Source organism: Oncorhynchus keta, chromosome 17, assembly GCF_023373465.1.
Source record: "Oncorhynchus keta strain PuntledgeMale-10-30-2019 chromosome 17, Oket_V2, whole genome shotgun sequence".
In the NCBI taxonomy this organism is placed as follows: Eukaryota; Metazoa; Chordata; class Actinopteri; order Salmoniformes; family Salmonidae; genus Oncorhynchus; species Oncorhynchus keta.
Window position 1 is genome coordinate 56,487,671 of NC_068437.1, and position 16,069 is coordinate 56,503,739.

Consider the following 16,069-nt stretch of genomic DNA (forward strand, 5'->3'; position numbering starts at 1 on the left):
AATAAGACAACTTTAATCTTTAATATTATGTTTATATTTCCATCACCAATCCTGAAAATGTGCTGTGAAAAAGAAAAACAAGTGATAATAACCCAGTACAACCTTCTTTCCTAAATACATTTGGTCTGTTTCTCACCTCACTTGATACAAGCCGTGCAAAGTTATGCCAAGGAGACCTCGAGTGATTATTGCTTCAACTCAGTGGAAGCGATTATACTGGGTTTCTCAGCGTAGCAGTGCTGCTCTAGGATCAGTTTAGCCTTTTCTGATCATAATGAATAAGAAGGCTAGGAAGTAGGGGATCTGATTCTAGATCAGCGTATCTACTCAGACGTTTTGTGAACATAGGCCCAGGATGAAATGGTCAGCGCCGTGTTTTCAACTTGACCCTACGGCTATTTATTGAAATGCTACATAAGATTATTTTCAGCGCCATCATTTCTCCATTAAAATACACCAGCAGTTTAGACTATGGTTACATCATATTCATTTCAGCAGTATATGGGCCTCTGTTCACACATCGACTTGTGTGGCTTCAATACTTCCTAGCCTTAAATTACTCTATCGTAACATTTTGTATTATTTTCCTAGAAAATTAATATAATGTAGGGGGGGGGGAAGAATATTCAGGGCAATATTACCCTCCTTACAACTAGAAGTAATCAATCTTTAAACACGGAATTTAGGAATTCACCCCCCCCAAAAAAAACTATTAGTAGACTATGTGACCCGAGTCCTGAATTGATCCAACATGTCAATGTTGCTTTTCTCAACTGGTCCTAAAACTCCTTGACTTATCTGGACATTTTCTCCTGAAAAATACAATATGATGTCAAGGATCAATATATTCCCAAGTGTAATATGTGACGAGCACCGAACTGACATTTGGAGAACTATATTCTTTACATAACAATGTAGTATTATATTTCAGAATGCCAATAGCCAGCCTTTTGAGTGAAAAATAGTAATAATCTGATTTGCACGGAACACAAAATGTATTTTCCTTCGTCAAACAGTAGCAATTACATTTTGTTTGACAGATCATTCATTACTTTTAAAAGATCAAATTAAATTCATTCTAGGATCGGGAGGGGGAAAAAAACAAGTTTGCTGCTGGGTTTTCGCATCTCATTATGGGAGGTGAAACATTTTGGTATCCAGAACACAGTCAGTGTCGAGGAATCGTTGAAGGAATTTCTAACGAGGAGAAACAACCCCGTTGAAATCAGACGTTCCTCGTCCAACCATTCAGCACTTCTTTTCAGAATGGAGTTTGTGTGCGGCATAAGGGTGGTTATCATTGGATGGCTCTCTGGGCAGTAGAATAGGTCATAAGTCATGCTCTGAGGGGGCTTGGTGGAGGGGGAATGGGGACAGACAGTGGAAGCCTACTAAATGCCACCCTATCCCCTATATAAGGGTTCTACATCGGGAACAGGGTGTCCGTTTGAGACGCAGAAATCGGGTTGGTGTCACGTCACATGAAGTCCTCGTAGTCTTGTGCGTAACCTCCATCGAACTCTCCGTAGTCCGATAGGTCATCCTTCATCTTGGACTTCATCCCTCCGGCAGCAACCACACCTTTCTTTTTCTTCTTTCCTTTATTCAGCTGCTGTTGGAAATAAAGACGGATTCGTTTTGTCTTATGACAGTAGTTCATTTTTTATCATTTCCATTAGGGGACGCCTCACTGTTTCAGTCTGTTTTCTTCCGTTTGTTGCCTAATGAACATACCGGTCTAAGTAGACCATGTATACTGGTCTAAGTAGACCGTGTATACTGAATACCGGTCTAAGTAGACCGTGTATACTGAATACCGGTCTAAGTAGACCGTGTATACTGAATACCGGTCTAAGTAGACCGTGTATACTGAATACCGGTCTAAGTAGACCGTGTATACTGAATACCGGTCTAAGTAGACCGTGTATACTGAATACCGGTCTAAGTAGACCGTGTATACTGAATACCGGTCTAAGTAGACCGTGTATACTGAATACCGGTCTAAGTAGACCGTGTATACTGAATACCGGTCTAAGTAGACCGTGGGTACTGAATACCGGTCTAAGTAGACCATGGATACTGAATACCGGTCTGAGTAGACCATGTATACTGAATACCGGTCTAAGTAGACCGTGTATACTGAATACCGGTCTAAGTAGACCATGTATACTGAATACCGGTCTAAGTAGACCGTGGATACTGAATACCGGTCTAAGTAGACCGTGGGTACTGAATACCGGTCTAAGTAGACCGTGGGTACTGAATACCGGTCTAAGTAGACCGTGGGTACTGAATACCGGTCTAAGTAGACCGTGGGTACTGAATACCGGTCTATGTAGACCATGTATACTGAATACCGGTCTATGGATACTGAATACCGGTCTAAGTAGACCATGGATACTGAATACCGGTCTAAGTAGACCGTGGATACTGAATACCGGTCTAAGTAGACCGTGGATACTGAATACCGGTCTAAGTAGACCGTGGATACTGAATACCGGTCTAAGTAGACCGTGGATACTGAATACCGGTCTAAGTAGACCATGGATACTGAATACCGGTCTAAGTAGACCATGGATACTGAATACCGGTCTAAGTAGACCATGGATACTGGTCTAAGTAGACCATGGATACTGAATACCGGTCTAAGTAGACCATGGATACTGAATACCGGTCTAAGTAGACCATGGATACTGAATACTGGTCTAAGTAGACCATGGATACTGAATACCGGTCTAAGTAGACCATGGGTACTGGTGATAAATGTCTCTGTATGTGACCATTTTAAAAGCTTGCTTTTGTTGTTGTTGTAAATAAAGCATGTCAGTTTTGTCACTGATTTTTTTTGTTATTTTTTTGGGGGGGGGGGTCTTGTCATTTTGAAAAAGAAAATAATAAAAAAAAACACTAACCTTTTCCTGTTTCTGTTTTTCACTTAATAAGACTGTCAGGGAGTTGCTGACTTTCTTCAAGTCCTCTACTTCCACTGTAACATAAGAGATGCACAGTTAAAACAGTATTTCATATAATACAGGGACATACAGCCCCACTGACCATTGAGATGCATGACCAATAACATTGGTTACTTTTCAAACTGTACATTATTAAATCAATACTTACATGAGAGACAGAGGTCTCGAAACAAGGACTCTAGGAAGCCGGAATAGTGTATTGAAGTCTCAAAAGGTGATATCTTGTCTTTTAACAACTTTTCAAACTCTGTGAACTCATCTTTAGAAGACGGGCTTATAGCATCAATTCCTTTTAAGTTGTTGACGACACCTGATTTGAGAAGGAAAAAATGGATTTGAGCACCAATGATATGAAGCTTTCCACAGGCAACTGGTGTTGACAATGTCTAAAACTCTTGATACTTAAACCAGACATTTTGCAATATAAAAATCGCAGATTCTCTGTAAAGCTTTCTATGAATCTGTAATGCGTGTAGACTGTCAGCCTTAAATATTTATCATTCAACATACACTACATGACCAAAAGTATGTGGACATCTGCTTGTTGAACATCTCATTCCAAAATCTGCGGGGACTGGATTCCATTCAGCCACAAGAGCATTAGTGATGTTGGGCGATTAGGCCCGCAGTCAGCATTCCAATTCATCCCGAAGGCTTTCGATGGGATTGAGGTCAGGTCTCTGTGCAGGCAGTCAAGTTCTAAACACACTGATCGACAAACCATTTCTGCATGGACCTCGCTTTGTGCATGGGGGTATTCATGCTGAAAGAGCCTTCCCCAAACTGTTTCCACAAATTTGAAAGCACAGAATCGTCTAGAAAGTCATTGTATGCTGTAGTGTTGAGATTTCCCTTCACTGAAACTAAGAGCCTTAGCCCGAACCATGAAAAACAGCCCCAGACCATTATGCGGATGCCAGCGTTCTCCTGGCATCCGCCAAACACAGATGATTTTTGTTGGACTGCCAGATGATGAAGCGTGATTCAACACTTCAGAGAATTAATTTCCACTTCTCCAGAGTTCAACGGCGGCGAGCTTTACAACATTCTAGCTGACACTTGGCATTGTCATGGTGATCTTAGGCTTATGTGCGGATGCTCGGCCATGGAAACCCATTTCATGAAGCTCCCGACTAACAGTTCTTGTGCTGACGTTGCTCCCAGAGGAAGTTTGGAACTCGGTAGTGGTTCTTGAGTGTGTTATAAAAATTAAAAATAATAGCGATTCCGTATCACATTGGGTGAGGCAGGTTACCGGAAGGTATAAACAAATTAAAAATCGAAAAGAGATAGAAAGTAAATATGGGTCCAGTGAGTGTTTGGGATGCGGCGATTCAGACGGTTAGCAGGCCTGTGCTAACAAGCTAACAGTTAGCAGACCGGGGCTAAACAAGGTAGCAGTTAGCAGGCCGAATTAGCAAGCAAGGAGATCGCAAGGGCTAGAAAGTTAGCCTTTGGGGGACGTCGCGATGGAGTGAGTCTGTTTATTCCTCTTCATGCGGTGACATCGATAGACCGGTCGTGGGTCCGGATATTGTAACCCAGCAGTATGCTTCGGTGGTAGCACAGGAGCTCTGGCCGGGCTAGCTTCAAGCTAAGTGGGTGGAAACGCTAGCCAGGAGTAATCATCCGGGGTTGCGGTTAGCTAGATAGCTAGTTGTGAAGAATCCAGCTGAAAATGTTCCGTTTGGTAACGGTGGGAATCCGGGGATAAAAAAAATAATAGGTCCGTTATGCTCTGGTTAGAGTCGCGTTGTTCGAACTGGCGAGAGCTTTCCGAGCTAAAGGTTAGCTGAAGACCGCTTGCAATGGTTTGCTGAATGATAGCTGGTCGTTAGCTGGCTAGCTTCAGTTGAGGGGTTCCGGATCCAAAGTAGATATAAATACTTTAGAAAAAATAGCTACATTGGGTGAGGCAGGTTGCAGGAGAGTATTTAGAAGTTGAGGTTTAGCAAAATGTTTTAAAAGATATGCTTAGAAAAATATATATTTTTTAAAAAGCGATATATACAACACGACGTCTGACTGGATGAAGAAGAATCTCAAATATATTTTGATTTGTTTAACACGGTTTTGGTTACTACACGATTCCATATGTGTTATTTCATAGTTTTGATGGTCTTCACTATTACTACTATTTTTTTTAATGAAGAACCCTTGAATGAGTAGGTGTCCAAACTTAGGACCGGTACTTTATTTGACCAAATTGAACCATGTACTCATTTGCTTACTGACCATATCATTAAGCAAAAGTTCCTTTTTTTCTGTACATCGAGTCATTTAGCAGACGCTCTTATTCAGAGACGTACACCTCCTCCTATAATACAGGTCTCTTACCGAAAGCCTCCTGAGCCAATAGAAGATCAGCGTCCTCCTGTAATACAGGTCTCTTACCGAAAGCCTCCTGAGCCAATAGAAGATCAGCGTCCTCCTGTAATACAGGTCTCTTACCGAAAGCCTCCTGAGCCAATAGAAGATCAGCGTCCTCCTGAAATACAGGTCTCTTACCGAAAGCCTCCTGAGCCAATAGAAGATCAGCGTCCTCCTGAAATACAGGTCTCTTACCGAAAGCCTCCTGAGCCAATAGAAGATCAGCGTCCTCCTGAAATACAGGTCTCTTACCGAAAGCCTCCTGAGCCAATAGAAGATCAGCGTCCTCCTGAAATACAGGTCTCTTACCGAAAGCCTCCTGAGCCAATAGAAGATCAGCGTCCTCCTGAAATACAGGTCTCTTACCGAAAAGCCTCCTGAGCCAATAGAAGATCAGCGTCCTCCTGAAATACAGGTCTCTTACCGAAAGCCTCCTGAGCCAATAGAAGATCAGCGTCCTCCTGAAATACAGGTCTCTTACCGAAAGCCTCCTGAAATACAGGTCTCTTACCGAAAGCCTCCTGAGCCAATAGAAGATCAGCGTCCTCCTGAAATACAGGTCTCTTACCGAAAGCCTCCTGAGCCAATAGAAGATCAGCGTCCTCCTGAAATACAGGTCTCTTACCGAAAGCCTCCTGAGCCAATAGAAGATCAGCGTCCTCCTGAAATACAGGTCTCTTACCGAAAGCCTCCTGAGCCAATAGAAGATCAGCGTCCTCCTGAAATACAGGTCTCTTACCGAAAGCCTCCTGAGCCAATAGAAGATCAGCGTCCTCCTGTAATACAGGTCTCTTACCGAAAGCCTCCTGAGCCAATAGAAGATCAGCGTCCTCCTGAAATACAGGTCTCTTACCGAAAGCCTCCTGAGCCAATAGAAGATCAGCGTCCTCCTGTAGCTTCTTCACTCTGAGTTTCTCTGCTAGCTCATCCTCCGGTGATAGTTCTGTTTCCTGTGATTCCTCTAACTAACAAACACACACACAGAGAAATATACTTTCAGATCCAGCAGCCAATGACATTGTTATTCATGGACAGTGTGTGAAACCCCTTAAGGCTGATTTTAGAGGCTTAATCTGGGTCTGGAAAAGCAGATGAAATACAGTTTGTTTCCTAATATGGGCCCAAACCAAAATTAAAAAGTCTCTTCTAGTGATTTAAAATTAAACTTTAAAATTTGATAAATACAACTCAAATAATCAGGGAAATTGTCTTAAAGCAATAAAAGTTTCTGCTGAATTTCCGATAAGCAAACTAGCAGTCATCGTTGCAGTAGCTGGGTTGGTTATGGTGACGACGAGCCATAATGAATGTACTCCATAGCAACGACAAGAAAAAAAGATCCCTGTATGCAAAACATCTACTTTAAAAAATAAATTTAAAAAAAACACACACCTACCCGCTTTCTCAGCTCTTCTTGTTTTTTCATTTGTAAACTTTCCTTTTCCTTGATTTTTTCAGCTAATTTCTTCTTTTCAGAAAGTTTTGTCTCTGCTACAAAGAGAAAAAAAAGAGAGAAAAATAAATAACTATTGAGCTTGTATTCAATTAATATAGTCAGATCTCACTGGTTCAATTCACGTGGTTTAAAAAATACCTGCTTTTTTCTTTTCTGTTTTTTTCAATTCCTCCTCGTCATCATCCCAGTTGTCCTACAAAACAGGAAACAACAAGGTCAGGGACAAATGGATATAAGCTTCAGAAATTATTTTCAATGACGGCCTACCGGGGAACAGTTGCAACCTTTCGGTTCCTAGCCCTCCACTCTAACCACTAGGCTACCTGCCGCCCCTCCACTCTAACCACTAGGCTACCTGCCGCCCCTCCGCTCTAACCACTAGGCTACCTGCCGCCCCTCCGCTCTAACCACTAGGCTGCCCTGCCGCCGCCGCCCCTCCGCTCTAACCACTAGGCTACCCCGCCCCCGCCCCTCCGCTCTAACCACTAGGCTACCCTGCCGCCCCTCCGCTCTAACCACTAGGCTACCCTGCCGCCCCTCCGCTCTAACCACTAGGCTACCCCTGCCGCCCCTCCGCTCTAACCACTAGGCTACCCCTGCCGCCCCTCCGCTCTAACCACTAGGCTACCCTGCCGCCCCTCCGCTCTAACCACTAGGCTACCTGCCGCCCCTCCCCTCTAACCACTAGGCTACCCTGCCGCCCCTCCGCTCTAACCACTAGGCTACCCTGCCGCCCCTCCGCTCTAACCACTAGGCTACCCTGCCGCCCCTCCGCTCTAACCACTGGGCTAGGCTACCCTGCCGCCCCTCCGCTCTAACCACTAGGCTACCCTGCCGCCCCTCCGCTCTAACCACTAGGCTACCCTGCCGCCCCTCCGCTCTAACCACTAGGCTACCCTGCCGCCCCTCCGCTCTAACCACTAGGCTACCTGCCGCCCCTCCGCTCTAACCACTAGGCTACCCTGCCGCCCCTCCGCTCTAACCACTAGGCTACCCTGCCGCCCCTCCGCTCTAACCACTAGGCCTCCCCTGCCGCCCCTCCGCTCTAACCACTAGGCTACCTGCCGCCCCTCCGCTCTAACCACTAGGCTACCCTGCCGCCCCTCCGCTCTAACCACTAGGCTACCCTGCCGCCCCTCCGCTCTAACCACTAGGCTACCCTGCCGCCCCTCCGCTCTAACCACTAGGCTACCCTGCCGCCCCTCCGCTCTAACCACTAGGCTACCCTGCCGCCCCTCCGCTCTAACCACTAGGCTACCCTGCCGCCCCTCCGCTCTAACCACTAGGCTACCCTGCGCCCCTCCGCCCCTCTAACCACTAGGCTACCCTGCCGCCCCTCCGCTCTAACCACTAGGCTACCCTGCCGCCCCTCCGCTCTAACCACTAGGCTACCCTGCCGCCCCTCCGCTCTAACCACTAGGCTACCCTGCCGCCCCTCCGCTCTAACCACTAGGCTACCCTGCCGCCCCTCCGCCCTAACCACTAGGCTACCTGCCGCCCCTCCGCTCTAACCACTAGGCTACCCTGCCGCCCCTCCGCTCTAACCACTAGGCCCTCCGCTCTAACCACTAGGCTACCCTGCCGCCCCCCCTCCGCTCTAACCACTAGGCTACCTGCCGCCCCTCCGCTCTAACCACTAGGCTACCCTGCCGCCCCTCCGCTCTAACCACTAGGCTACCCTGCCGCCCCTCCGCTCTAACCACTAGGCTACCCTGCCGCCCCTCCGCTCTAACCACTAGGCTACCTGCCGCCCCTCCGCTCTAACCACTAGGCTACCCTGCCGCCCCTCACTACCCTGCCGCCCCTCCGCTCTAACCACTAGGCTACCTGCCGCCCCTCCGCTCTAACCACTAGGCTACCCTGCCGCCCCTCCGCTCTAACCACTAGGCTACCCTGCCGCCCCTCCGCTCTAACCACTAGGCTACCCTGCCGCCCCTCCGCTCTAACCACTAGGCTACCCTGCCGCCCCTCCGCTCTAACCACTAGGCTACCTGCCGCCCCTCCGCTCTAACCACTAGGCTACCCTGCCGCCCCTCCGCTCTAACCACTAGGCTACCCTGCCGCCCCTCCGCTCTAACCACTAGGCTACCCTGCCGCCCCTCCGCTCTAACCACTAGGCTACCCTGCCGCCCCTCCGCTCTAACCACTAGGCTACCCTGCCGCCCCTCCGCTCTAACCACTAGGCTACCCTGCCGCCCCTCCGCTCTAACCACTAGGCTACCCTGCCGCCCCTCCGCTCTAACCACTAGGCTACCCTGCCGCCCCTCCGCTCTAACCACTAGGCTACCCTGCCGCCCCTCCGCTCTAACCACTAGGCTACCCTGCCGCCCCCTCCGCTCTAACCACTAGGCTACCTGCCGCCCCTCCGCTCTAACCACTAGGCTACTGGGCCCTGCCGCCCCTCCGCTCTAACCACTAGGCTACCCTGCCGCCCCTCCGCTCTAACCACTGGGCTAACCACCCTGCCGCCCCTCCGCTCTAACCACTAGGCTACCCTGCCGCCCCTCCGCTCTAACCACTAGGCTACCCTGCCGCCCCTCCGCTCTAACCACTAGGCTACCCTGCCGCCCCTCCGCTCCCACCCCTCCGCTCTAACCACTAGGCTACCCTGCCGCCCCTCCGCTCTAACCACTAGGCTACCCTGCCGCCCCTCCGCTCTAACCACTAGGCTACCCTGCCGCCCCTCCGCTCTAACCACTAGGCTACCTGCCGCCCCTCCGCTCTAACCACTAGGCTACCTGCCGCCCCTCCGCTCTAACCACTAGGCTACCTGCCGCCCCTCCGCTCTAACCACTAGGCTACCTGCCGCCCCTCCGCTCTAACCACTAGGCTACCTGCCGCCCCTCCGCTCTAACCACTAGGCTACCTGCCGCCCCTCCGCTCTAACCACTAGGCTACCTGCCGCCCCTCCGCTCTAACCACTAGGCTACCTGCCGCCCCTCCGCTCTAACCACTAGGCTACCTGCCGCCCCTCCGCTCTAACCCCTAGGCTACCTGCCGCCCCTCCGCTCTAACCACTAGGCTACCTGCCGCCCCTCCGCTCTAACCACTAGGCTACCTGCCGCCCCTCCGCTCTAACCACTAGGCTACCTGCCGCCCCTCCGCTCTAACCACTAGGCTACCCTGCCGCCCCTCCGCTCTAACCACTAGGCTACCTGCCGCCCCTCCACTCTAACCACTAGGCTACCCTGCCGCCCCTCCACTCTAACCACTAGGTTACCCTGCCGCAACATAGACACTGGATGTTATTTGTTTACTCATGTGATCACTAGTAAACAAAAGTCAACGTGACTAATAAGCATCCCATACGATAGCTAAGTTGATAGAATAGTTAGCTAATGGGGCCAGTTGTCCAATGCCTTTAATGTTTAGCTGCAAGGTGGATCCAGCAAACGTTGGATACAAGCATGAAATTTCGTACAACATTTCTCAGATGATATGAAAATATGTTCAAACTTAACCAGGAAGTGAGTTATTGCAAAAAAAAAATCAAAATGGCTGCCATAACAGCTGGTATTTGACCATAAAATGTTATGCAACAGATAAAAGCATGACATTTGTTAAACATTCTTCAGATGATTTGAAATACATCCTAGAAGGGGTACTCATTGCAAACTTAAATTAGGAAGCGGAATTCAAAATGGCTGCCAATGTAGATGGAAATGAAGATATTTAAAATAGCTTAAGTAAAATGTTCATAACATCTTTTGGTAAAAAGTGGGATGGGCAAGGAGAAATGAATTACTTCAAATGTACAGAACTGTTGATGCATGGACTGATCAATCCTGAAATCAACCTGTGGAAGCAAAGCTTTCCGAGATGGTGTTGATGCAAATGTCCTGGTCGGTTTCACCCATTCCTAAAGCAAACCACAGATCTATCGTAGGATAATCCTTGGTTAAAATGGAACCTCCCAGCAACGAGGACGTCTGTATCCACTGTTTGAATTATAAATGGTAGGTGACTCTAGTGACAAATGGAAAACATTCAAAATCCAAGTAAAAAAATAAAAAAATCAATCCTGTTTAAAATAAGAAAAAAATACAAATTTCATGTGAATTCACAAGGCAGCTGCTATCAACAATGGCTTGGGCCTCACGGTGCACCTGTACTACTACTACTGACCAGTACTACTGACCTGCACTACTGACCAGCACTACTGACCTGTACTACTACTACTGACCAGCACTACTGACCTGTACTACTACTACTGACCTGTACTACTGACCTGTACTACTACTACTGACCTGTACTACTGACCTGTACTACTACTACTGACCAGTACTACTGACCTGTACTACTACTACTGACCAGTACTACTGACCTGTACTACTACTACTGACCAGTACTACTGACCAGTACTACTGACCTGTACTACTACTACTGACCAGCACTACTGACCTGTACTACTACTGACCAGTACTACTGACCTGTACTACTACTACTGACCAGCACTACTGACCTGTACTACTACTACTGACCAGTACTACTGACCAGTACTACTGACCAGCACTACTGACCAGCACTACTGACCTGCACTACTGACCTGCACTACTGACCAGCACTACTGACCAGCACTACTGACCTGTACTACCACTACTGACCAGCACTACTGACCAGCACTACTGACCTGCACTACTGACCAGCACTACTGACCAGCACTACTGACCTGTACTACCACTACTGACCACCTGTACTACTGACCACTACTACTGACCTGCACTACTGACCTGTACTACTACTACTACCAGTACTACTGACCAGCACTACTGACCTGTACTACTACTACTGACCAGTACTACTGACCAGCACTACTGACCTGTACTACTACTACTGACCAGTACTACTGACCTGACCTGTACTACTACTACTGACCAGCACTACTACTACTGACCAGTACTACTGACCTGTACTACTACTACTGACCAGTACTACTGACCAGTACTACTGACCACTGACCACTACTGACCTGTACTACTACTACTGACCAGCACTACTGACCTGTACTACTACTACTGACCAGTACTACTGACCAGTACTACTGACCAGCACTACTGACCTGTACTACTGACCAGCACTACTGACCTGTACTACTACTACTGACCAGTACTACTGACCTGTACTACTACTACTGACCAGTACTACTGACCTGTACTACTACTACTGACCAGCACTACTGACCTGTACTACTACTACTGACCAGCACTACTGACCTGTACTACTACTACTGACCAGCACTACTGACCTGTACTACTACTACTGACCAGTACTACTGACCTGTACTACTACTACTGACCAGCACTACTGACCTGTACTACTACTACTGACCAGTACTACTGACCAGCACTACTGACCTGCACTACTGACCAGCACTACTGACCAGCACTACTGACCTGCACTACTGACCAGCACTACTGACCTGTACTACTACTACTGACCAGCACTACTGACCTGTACTACTACTACTGACCAGTACTACTGACCAGTACTACTGACCAGCACTACTAACCAGCACTACTGACCTGCACTACTGACCAGCACTACTGACCAGCACTACTGACCAGCACTACTGACCGGTACTACCACTACTGACCAGCACTACTGACCTGCACTACTGACCAGCACTACTGACCTGCACTACTGACCAGCACTACTGACCAGCACTACTGACCAGCACTACTGACCGGTACTACCACTACTGACCTGTACTACTGACCAGCACTACTGACCTGCACTACTGACCTGTACTACCACTACTGACCTGTACTACTGACCTGTACTACTGACCTGTACTACTACTACTGACCTGTACTACTGACCTGTACTACTGACCAGTACTACTGACCAGTACTACTGACCAGTACTACTACTACTACTGACCTGTACTACTACTACTGACCTGTACTACTGACCTGTACTACCACTACTGACCTGTACTACTACTACTGACCTGTACTACTGACCTGTACTACCACTACTGACCTGTACTACTACTACTGACCTGTACTACTACTACTGACCTGTACTACTGACCTGTACTACTACTACTGACCTGTACTACTGACCCTGTACTACTGACCTGTACTACTGACCTGTACTACCACTACTGACCTGTACTACTGACCGGTACTACTACTACTGACCTGTACTACTGACCTGTACTACCACTACTGACCTGTACTACTGACCTGTACTACTACTACTGACCTGTACTACTGACCTGTACTACCACTACTGACCTGTACTACTGACCTGTACTACCACTACTGACCTGTACTACTACTACTGACCTGTACTACTACTACTGACCTGTACTACCACTACTGACCTGTACTACTGACCTGTACTACCACTACTGACCTGTACTACTGACCTGTACTACCACTACTACTGACCTGTACTACTGACCTGTACTACCACTACTGACCTGTACTACTGACCTGTACTACTGACCGGTACTACTACTACTGACCTGTACTACTACTACTGACCTGTACTACTACTACTGACCTGTACTACCACTACTGACCTGTACTACTGACCTGTACTACTACTACTGACCTGTACTACTGACCTGTACTACCACTACTACTGACCTGTACTACTACTACTGACCTGTACTACTACTACTGACCTGTACTACCACTACTGACCTGTACTACTGACCTGTACTACCACTACTGACCTGTACTACTGACCTGTACTACCACTACTACTGACCTGTACTACTGACCTGTACTACCACTAATGACCTGTACTACTGACCTGTACTACTGACCGGTACTACTACTACTGACCTGTACTGTACTACCACTACTGACCTGTACTACTGACCTGTACTACTACTACTGACCTGTACTACTGACCTGTACTACCACTACTGACCTGTACTACTACTACTGACCTGTACTACCACTACTGACCTGTACTACCACCTGTACTACTACCACTACTGACCTGTACTACCACTACTGACCTGTACTACTGACCTGTACTACTACTGACCTGTACTACTACCACTACTGACCTGTACTACTGACCTGTACTACTACTACTGACCTGTACTACTGACCTGTACTACTACCACTACTGACCTGTACTACTGACCTGTACTACCACTACTGACCTGTACTACTGACCTGTACTACCACTACTGACCTGTACTACTGACCTGTACTACCACTACTGACCTGTACTACTGACCTGTACTACTGACCGGTACTACTACTACTGACCTGTACTACTGACCTGTACTACTACTACTGACCTGTACTACTGACCTGTACTACCACTACTGACCTGTACTACTACTACTGACCTGTACTACTACTGACCTGTACTACTACCACTACTGACCTGTACTACTGACCGGTACTACTACTACTGACCTGTACTACTGACCTGTACTACTACCACTACTGACCTGTACTACCGACCTGACACAAGGTCCCCCTGCTCAAACCAGCGCATGTCCAGGCCCATCTTAAGTTTGCCAATGACCATCTGGATGATCCAGAGGAGGAATGGGAGAAGGTCATGTGGTCTGATGAGACAAAAATAGAGCTTTTTGGTCTAAACTCCACTCGCCGTGTTTGGAGGAAGAAGAAGGATGAGTACAACCCCAAGAACACCATCCCAACCGTGAAGCATGGAGGTGGAAACATCATTCTTTCGGGATGCTTTTCTGCCAAGGGGACAGGACGACTGCACCGTATTGAGGGGAGGATGGATGGGGCCATGTATCGCGAGATCTTGGCCAACAACCTCCTTCCCTCAGTAAGAGCATTGAAGATGGGTCGTGGCTGTGTCTTCCAGCATGACAATGACCCGAAACACACAGGCAGGGCAACTAAGGAGTGGCTCCTCCGTAAGAAGCATCTCAAGGTCCTGGAGTGGCCTAGCCAGTCTCCAGACCTGAACCCAATAGAAAATCTTTGGAGGGAGCTGAAAATCCGTATTGCCCAGCGACAGCCCCGAAACCTGAAGAATCTGGAGAAGGTCTGTATGGAGGAGTGGGCCAAAATCCCTGTTGCAGTGTGTGCAAACCTGGTCAAAAACTACAGGAAACGTATGATCTCTGTAATTGCAAACAAAGGTTTCTGTAGCAAATATTAAGTTCTGCTTTTCTGATGTATCAAATACTTATGTCATGCAATAAAATGCAAATTAATTACTTAAAAATCATACAATGTGATTTTCTGGATTTTTGTTTTAGATTCCATCTCACAGTTGAAGTGTACCTATGATAAAAATTACAGACCTCTACATGCTTTGTAAGTAGGAAAACCTGCAAAATCGGCAGTGTATCAAATACTTGTTCTCCCCACTGTGTGTGTGTTATATATATATATATATAAATAACAACTGTCATCCTATGAGTCCCGACTGGTCCTCGCTAGACTGGGGACCACTCGGCTAAACTTTAGCTAACTGGCTAAAACTGCACATCATCTGGGTTCTGGGTGATCTAACGTTAGTTAGCTCGGATGCGAAGAGAGGACCTCGAAATCAATTTAAGGTTCAGGTGATATTCAGAGTAAAATACACGTTCTCGATAACTGATCTAGTGTTGTTTTGGTTGTCCACTCGTAAACTGTGATGTTAGCCAGCTGGTTACCTTGATATCGTCATCCTCGTCCTCGCCTTCCCATTTATCCGCTACAACAGCCTTCTTGGTCCCGATAACAAGCTCATCCGGATCAAAAGTGTCCGCATCTAAGACCAACAATACACACATTTTTTTACAAACTTAAACTATCATCTCTATGTGTAATTGTCAACGATGAGGTATAACTTGAATAATACGCCATTCCACACACAGGTGGATTCTTACCCCATGAATCTCCCTCCGCCATCTTGCCTGTGTGTCTGATCATAATGAATTCCGTGTGTGTACAATCGGTAACTGGCTCTTTGGTTCCGAGAGAAGATTCACGTACATATAGGTCTGTGCTGTCGTGTGTATGCTCCCATTATTCTTGTCTGTCCAGTCACTTCTGCTTCCTATTTAGTGACAACATACAATTAGATCAAGCCAACAAAAAAAATACTGTCAGTTACACATGTACAGAATATCTAAAATTATGAAAAATAAAAATGAATATCTTTCTTAATTTCACTGAATATAAGGTTATTTCATAGTCATTTTTGTGACTGGTCAATAAAATAGACTGTTGTGGGGTGCAGCTTCAGCAGTCAATTATATTGGTGTACCCGATCTACACTGAACAACAATATAAATGCAAACTGTAAAGTGTTGGTACCATGTTTC

General features: G+C 47.1%; 1 protein-coding gene and 3 long non-coding RNA genes across 9 annotated transcripts; 1 reads left to right on the top strand and 3 right to left on the bottom strand.

Moving 5' to 3' along the window:
- Window positions 1-976: 976 nt before the first annotated feature.
- LOC118377492 (eukaryotic translation initiation factor 3 subunit J-A-like) lies at window positions 977-15,764 on the bottom strand. Of its 2 annotated transcripts, none has more exons than XM_052466692.1 (8): window positions 15,632-15,764; window positions 15,416-15,513; window positions 6,937-6,991; window positions 6,739-6,833; window positions 6,196-6,307; window positions 3,121-3,282; window positions 2,913-2,986; window positions 977-1,609 (listed from the first exon to the last, which is right to left on the bottom strand). In XM_052466692.1, the coding sequence occupies exons 1-8, from the start codon at window positions 15,672-15,674 to the stop codon at window positions 1,478-1,480; spliced, it is 771 nt and encodes a 256-aa protein (XP_052322652.1). In that variant the 5' UTR covers window positions 15,675-15,764; the 3' UTR covers window positions 977-1,477. The 2 variants fall into 2 exon arrangements, with proteins under 2 accessions (XP_052322652.1, XP_052322650.1); XM_052466690.1 differs by having other exon boundaries at window positions 977-1,612.
- Window positions 4,883-6,238, top strand: LOC127908382 (uncharacterized). 3 transcript variants are annotated; one of them, XR_008067064.1, is made up of 5 exons: window positions 4,883-5,357; window positions 5,586-5,699; window positions 5,758-5,814; window positions 5,845-6,072; window positions 6,130-6,238. It is a non-coding gene; the product is annotated as an uncharacterized LOC127908382 (long non-coding RNA). The 3 variants fall into 3 exon arrangements; XR_008067062.1 differs by lacking the exon at window positions 5,758-5,814 and having other exon boundaries at window positions 5,529-5,699; XR_008067063.1 differs by lacking the exon at window positions 5,758-5,814.
- On the bottom strand, window positions 9,128-11,110 carry LOC127908385 (uncharacterized). Its single transcript, XR_008067071.1, has 4 exons — window positions 11,027-11,110; window positions 9,793-10,904; window positions 9,472-9,760; window positions 9,128-9,183 (listed from the first exon to the last, which is right to left on the bottom strand). It is a non-coding gene; the product is annotated as an uncharacterized LOC127908385 (long non-coding RNA).
- On the bottom strand, window positions 12,931-14,057 carry LOC127908391 (uncharacterized). Of its 3 annotated transcripts, XR_008067084.1 has the most exons (7): window positions 14,002-14,057; window positions 13,775-13,825; window positions 13,414-13,464; window positions 13,309-13,327; window positions 13,140-13,270; window positions 13,070-13,107; window positions 12,931-12,986 (listed from the first exon to the last, which is right to left on the bottom strand). It is a non-coding gene; the product is annotated as an uncharacterized LOC127908391 (long non-coding RNA). The 3 variants fall into 3 exon arrangements; XR_008067083.1 differs by lacking the exon at window positions 13,414-13,464 and having other exon boundaries at window positions 13,140-13,238; window positions 13,271-13,340; XR_008067082.1 differs by lacking the exon at window positions 13,309-13,327 and having other exon boundaries at window positions 13,140-13,238; window positions 13,395-13,464.
- Window positions 15,765-16,069: the final 305 nt, after the last annotated feature.

What these genes read in the sequence shown, in the direction of transcription:
- LOC118377492 (XM_052466690.1), bottom strand. Translation starts at nt 15,674, where the DNA reads ATGATCAGACACACAGGCAAGATGGCGGAGGGAGATTCATGGG. An exon ending in AACAGAAAAGAAAAAAGCAG is followed by an intron (nt 6,834 to 6,936) that starts GTATTTTTTAAA and finishes TTCTCTTTGTAG; the next exon opens with CAGAGACAAAACTTTCTGAA. An exon ending in ATTGGCTCAGGAGGCTTTCG is followed by an intron (nt 3,283 to 6,195) that starts GTAAGAGACCTG and finishes TTCTCAAATCAG; the next exon opens with GTGTCGTCAACAACTTAAAA.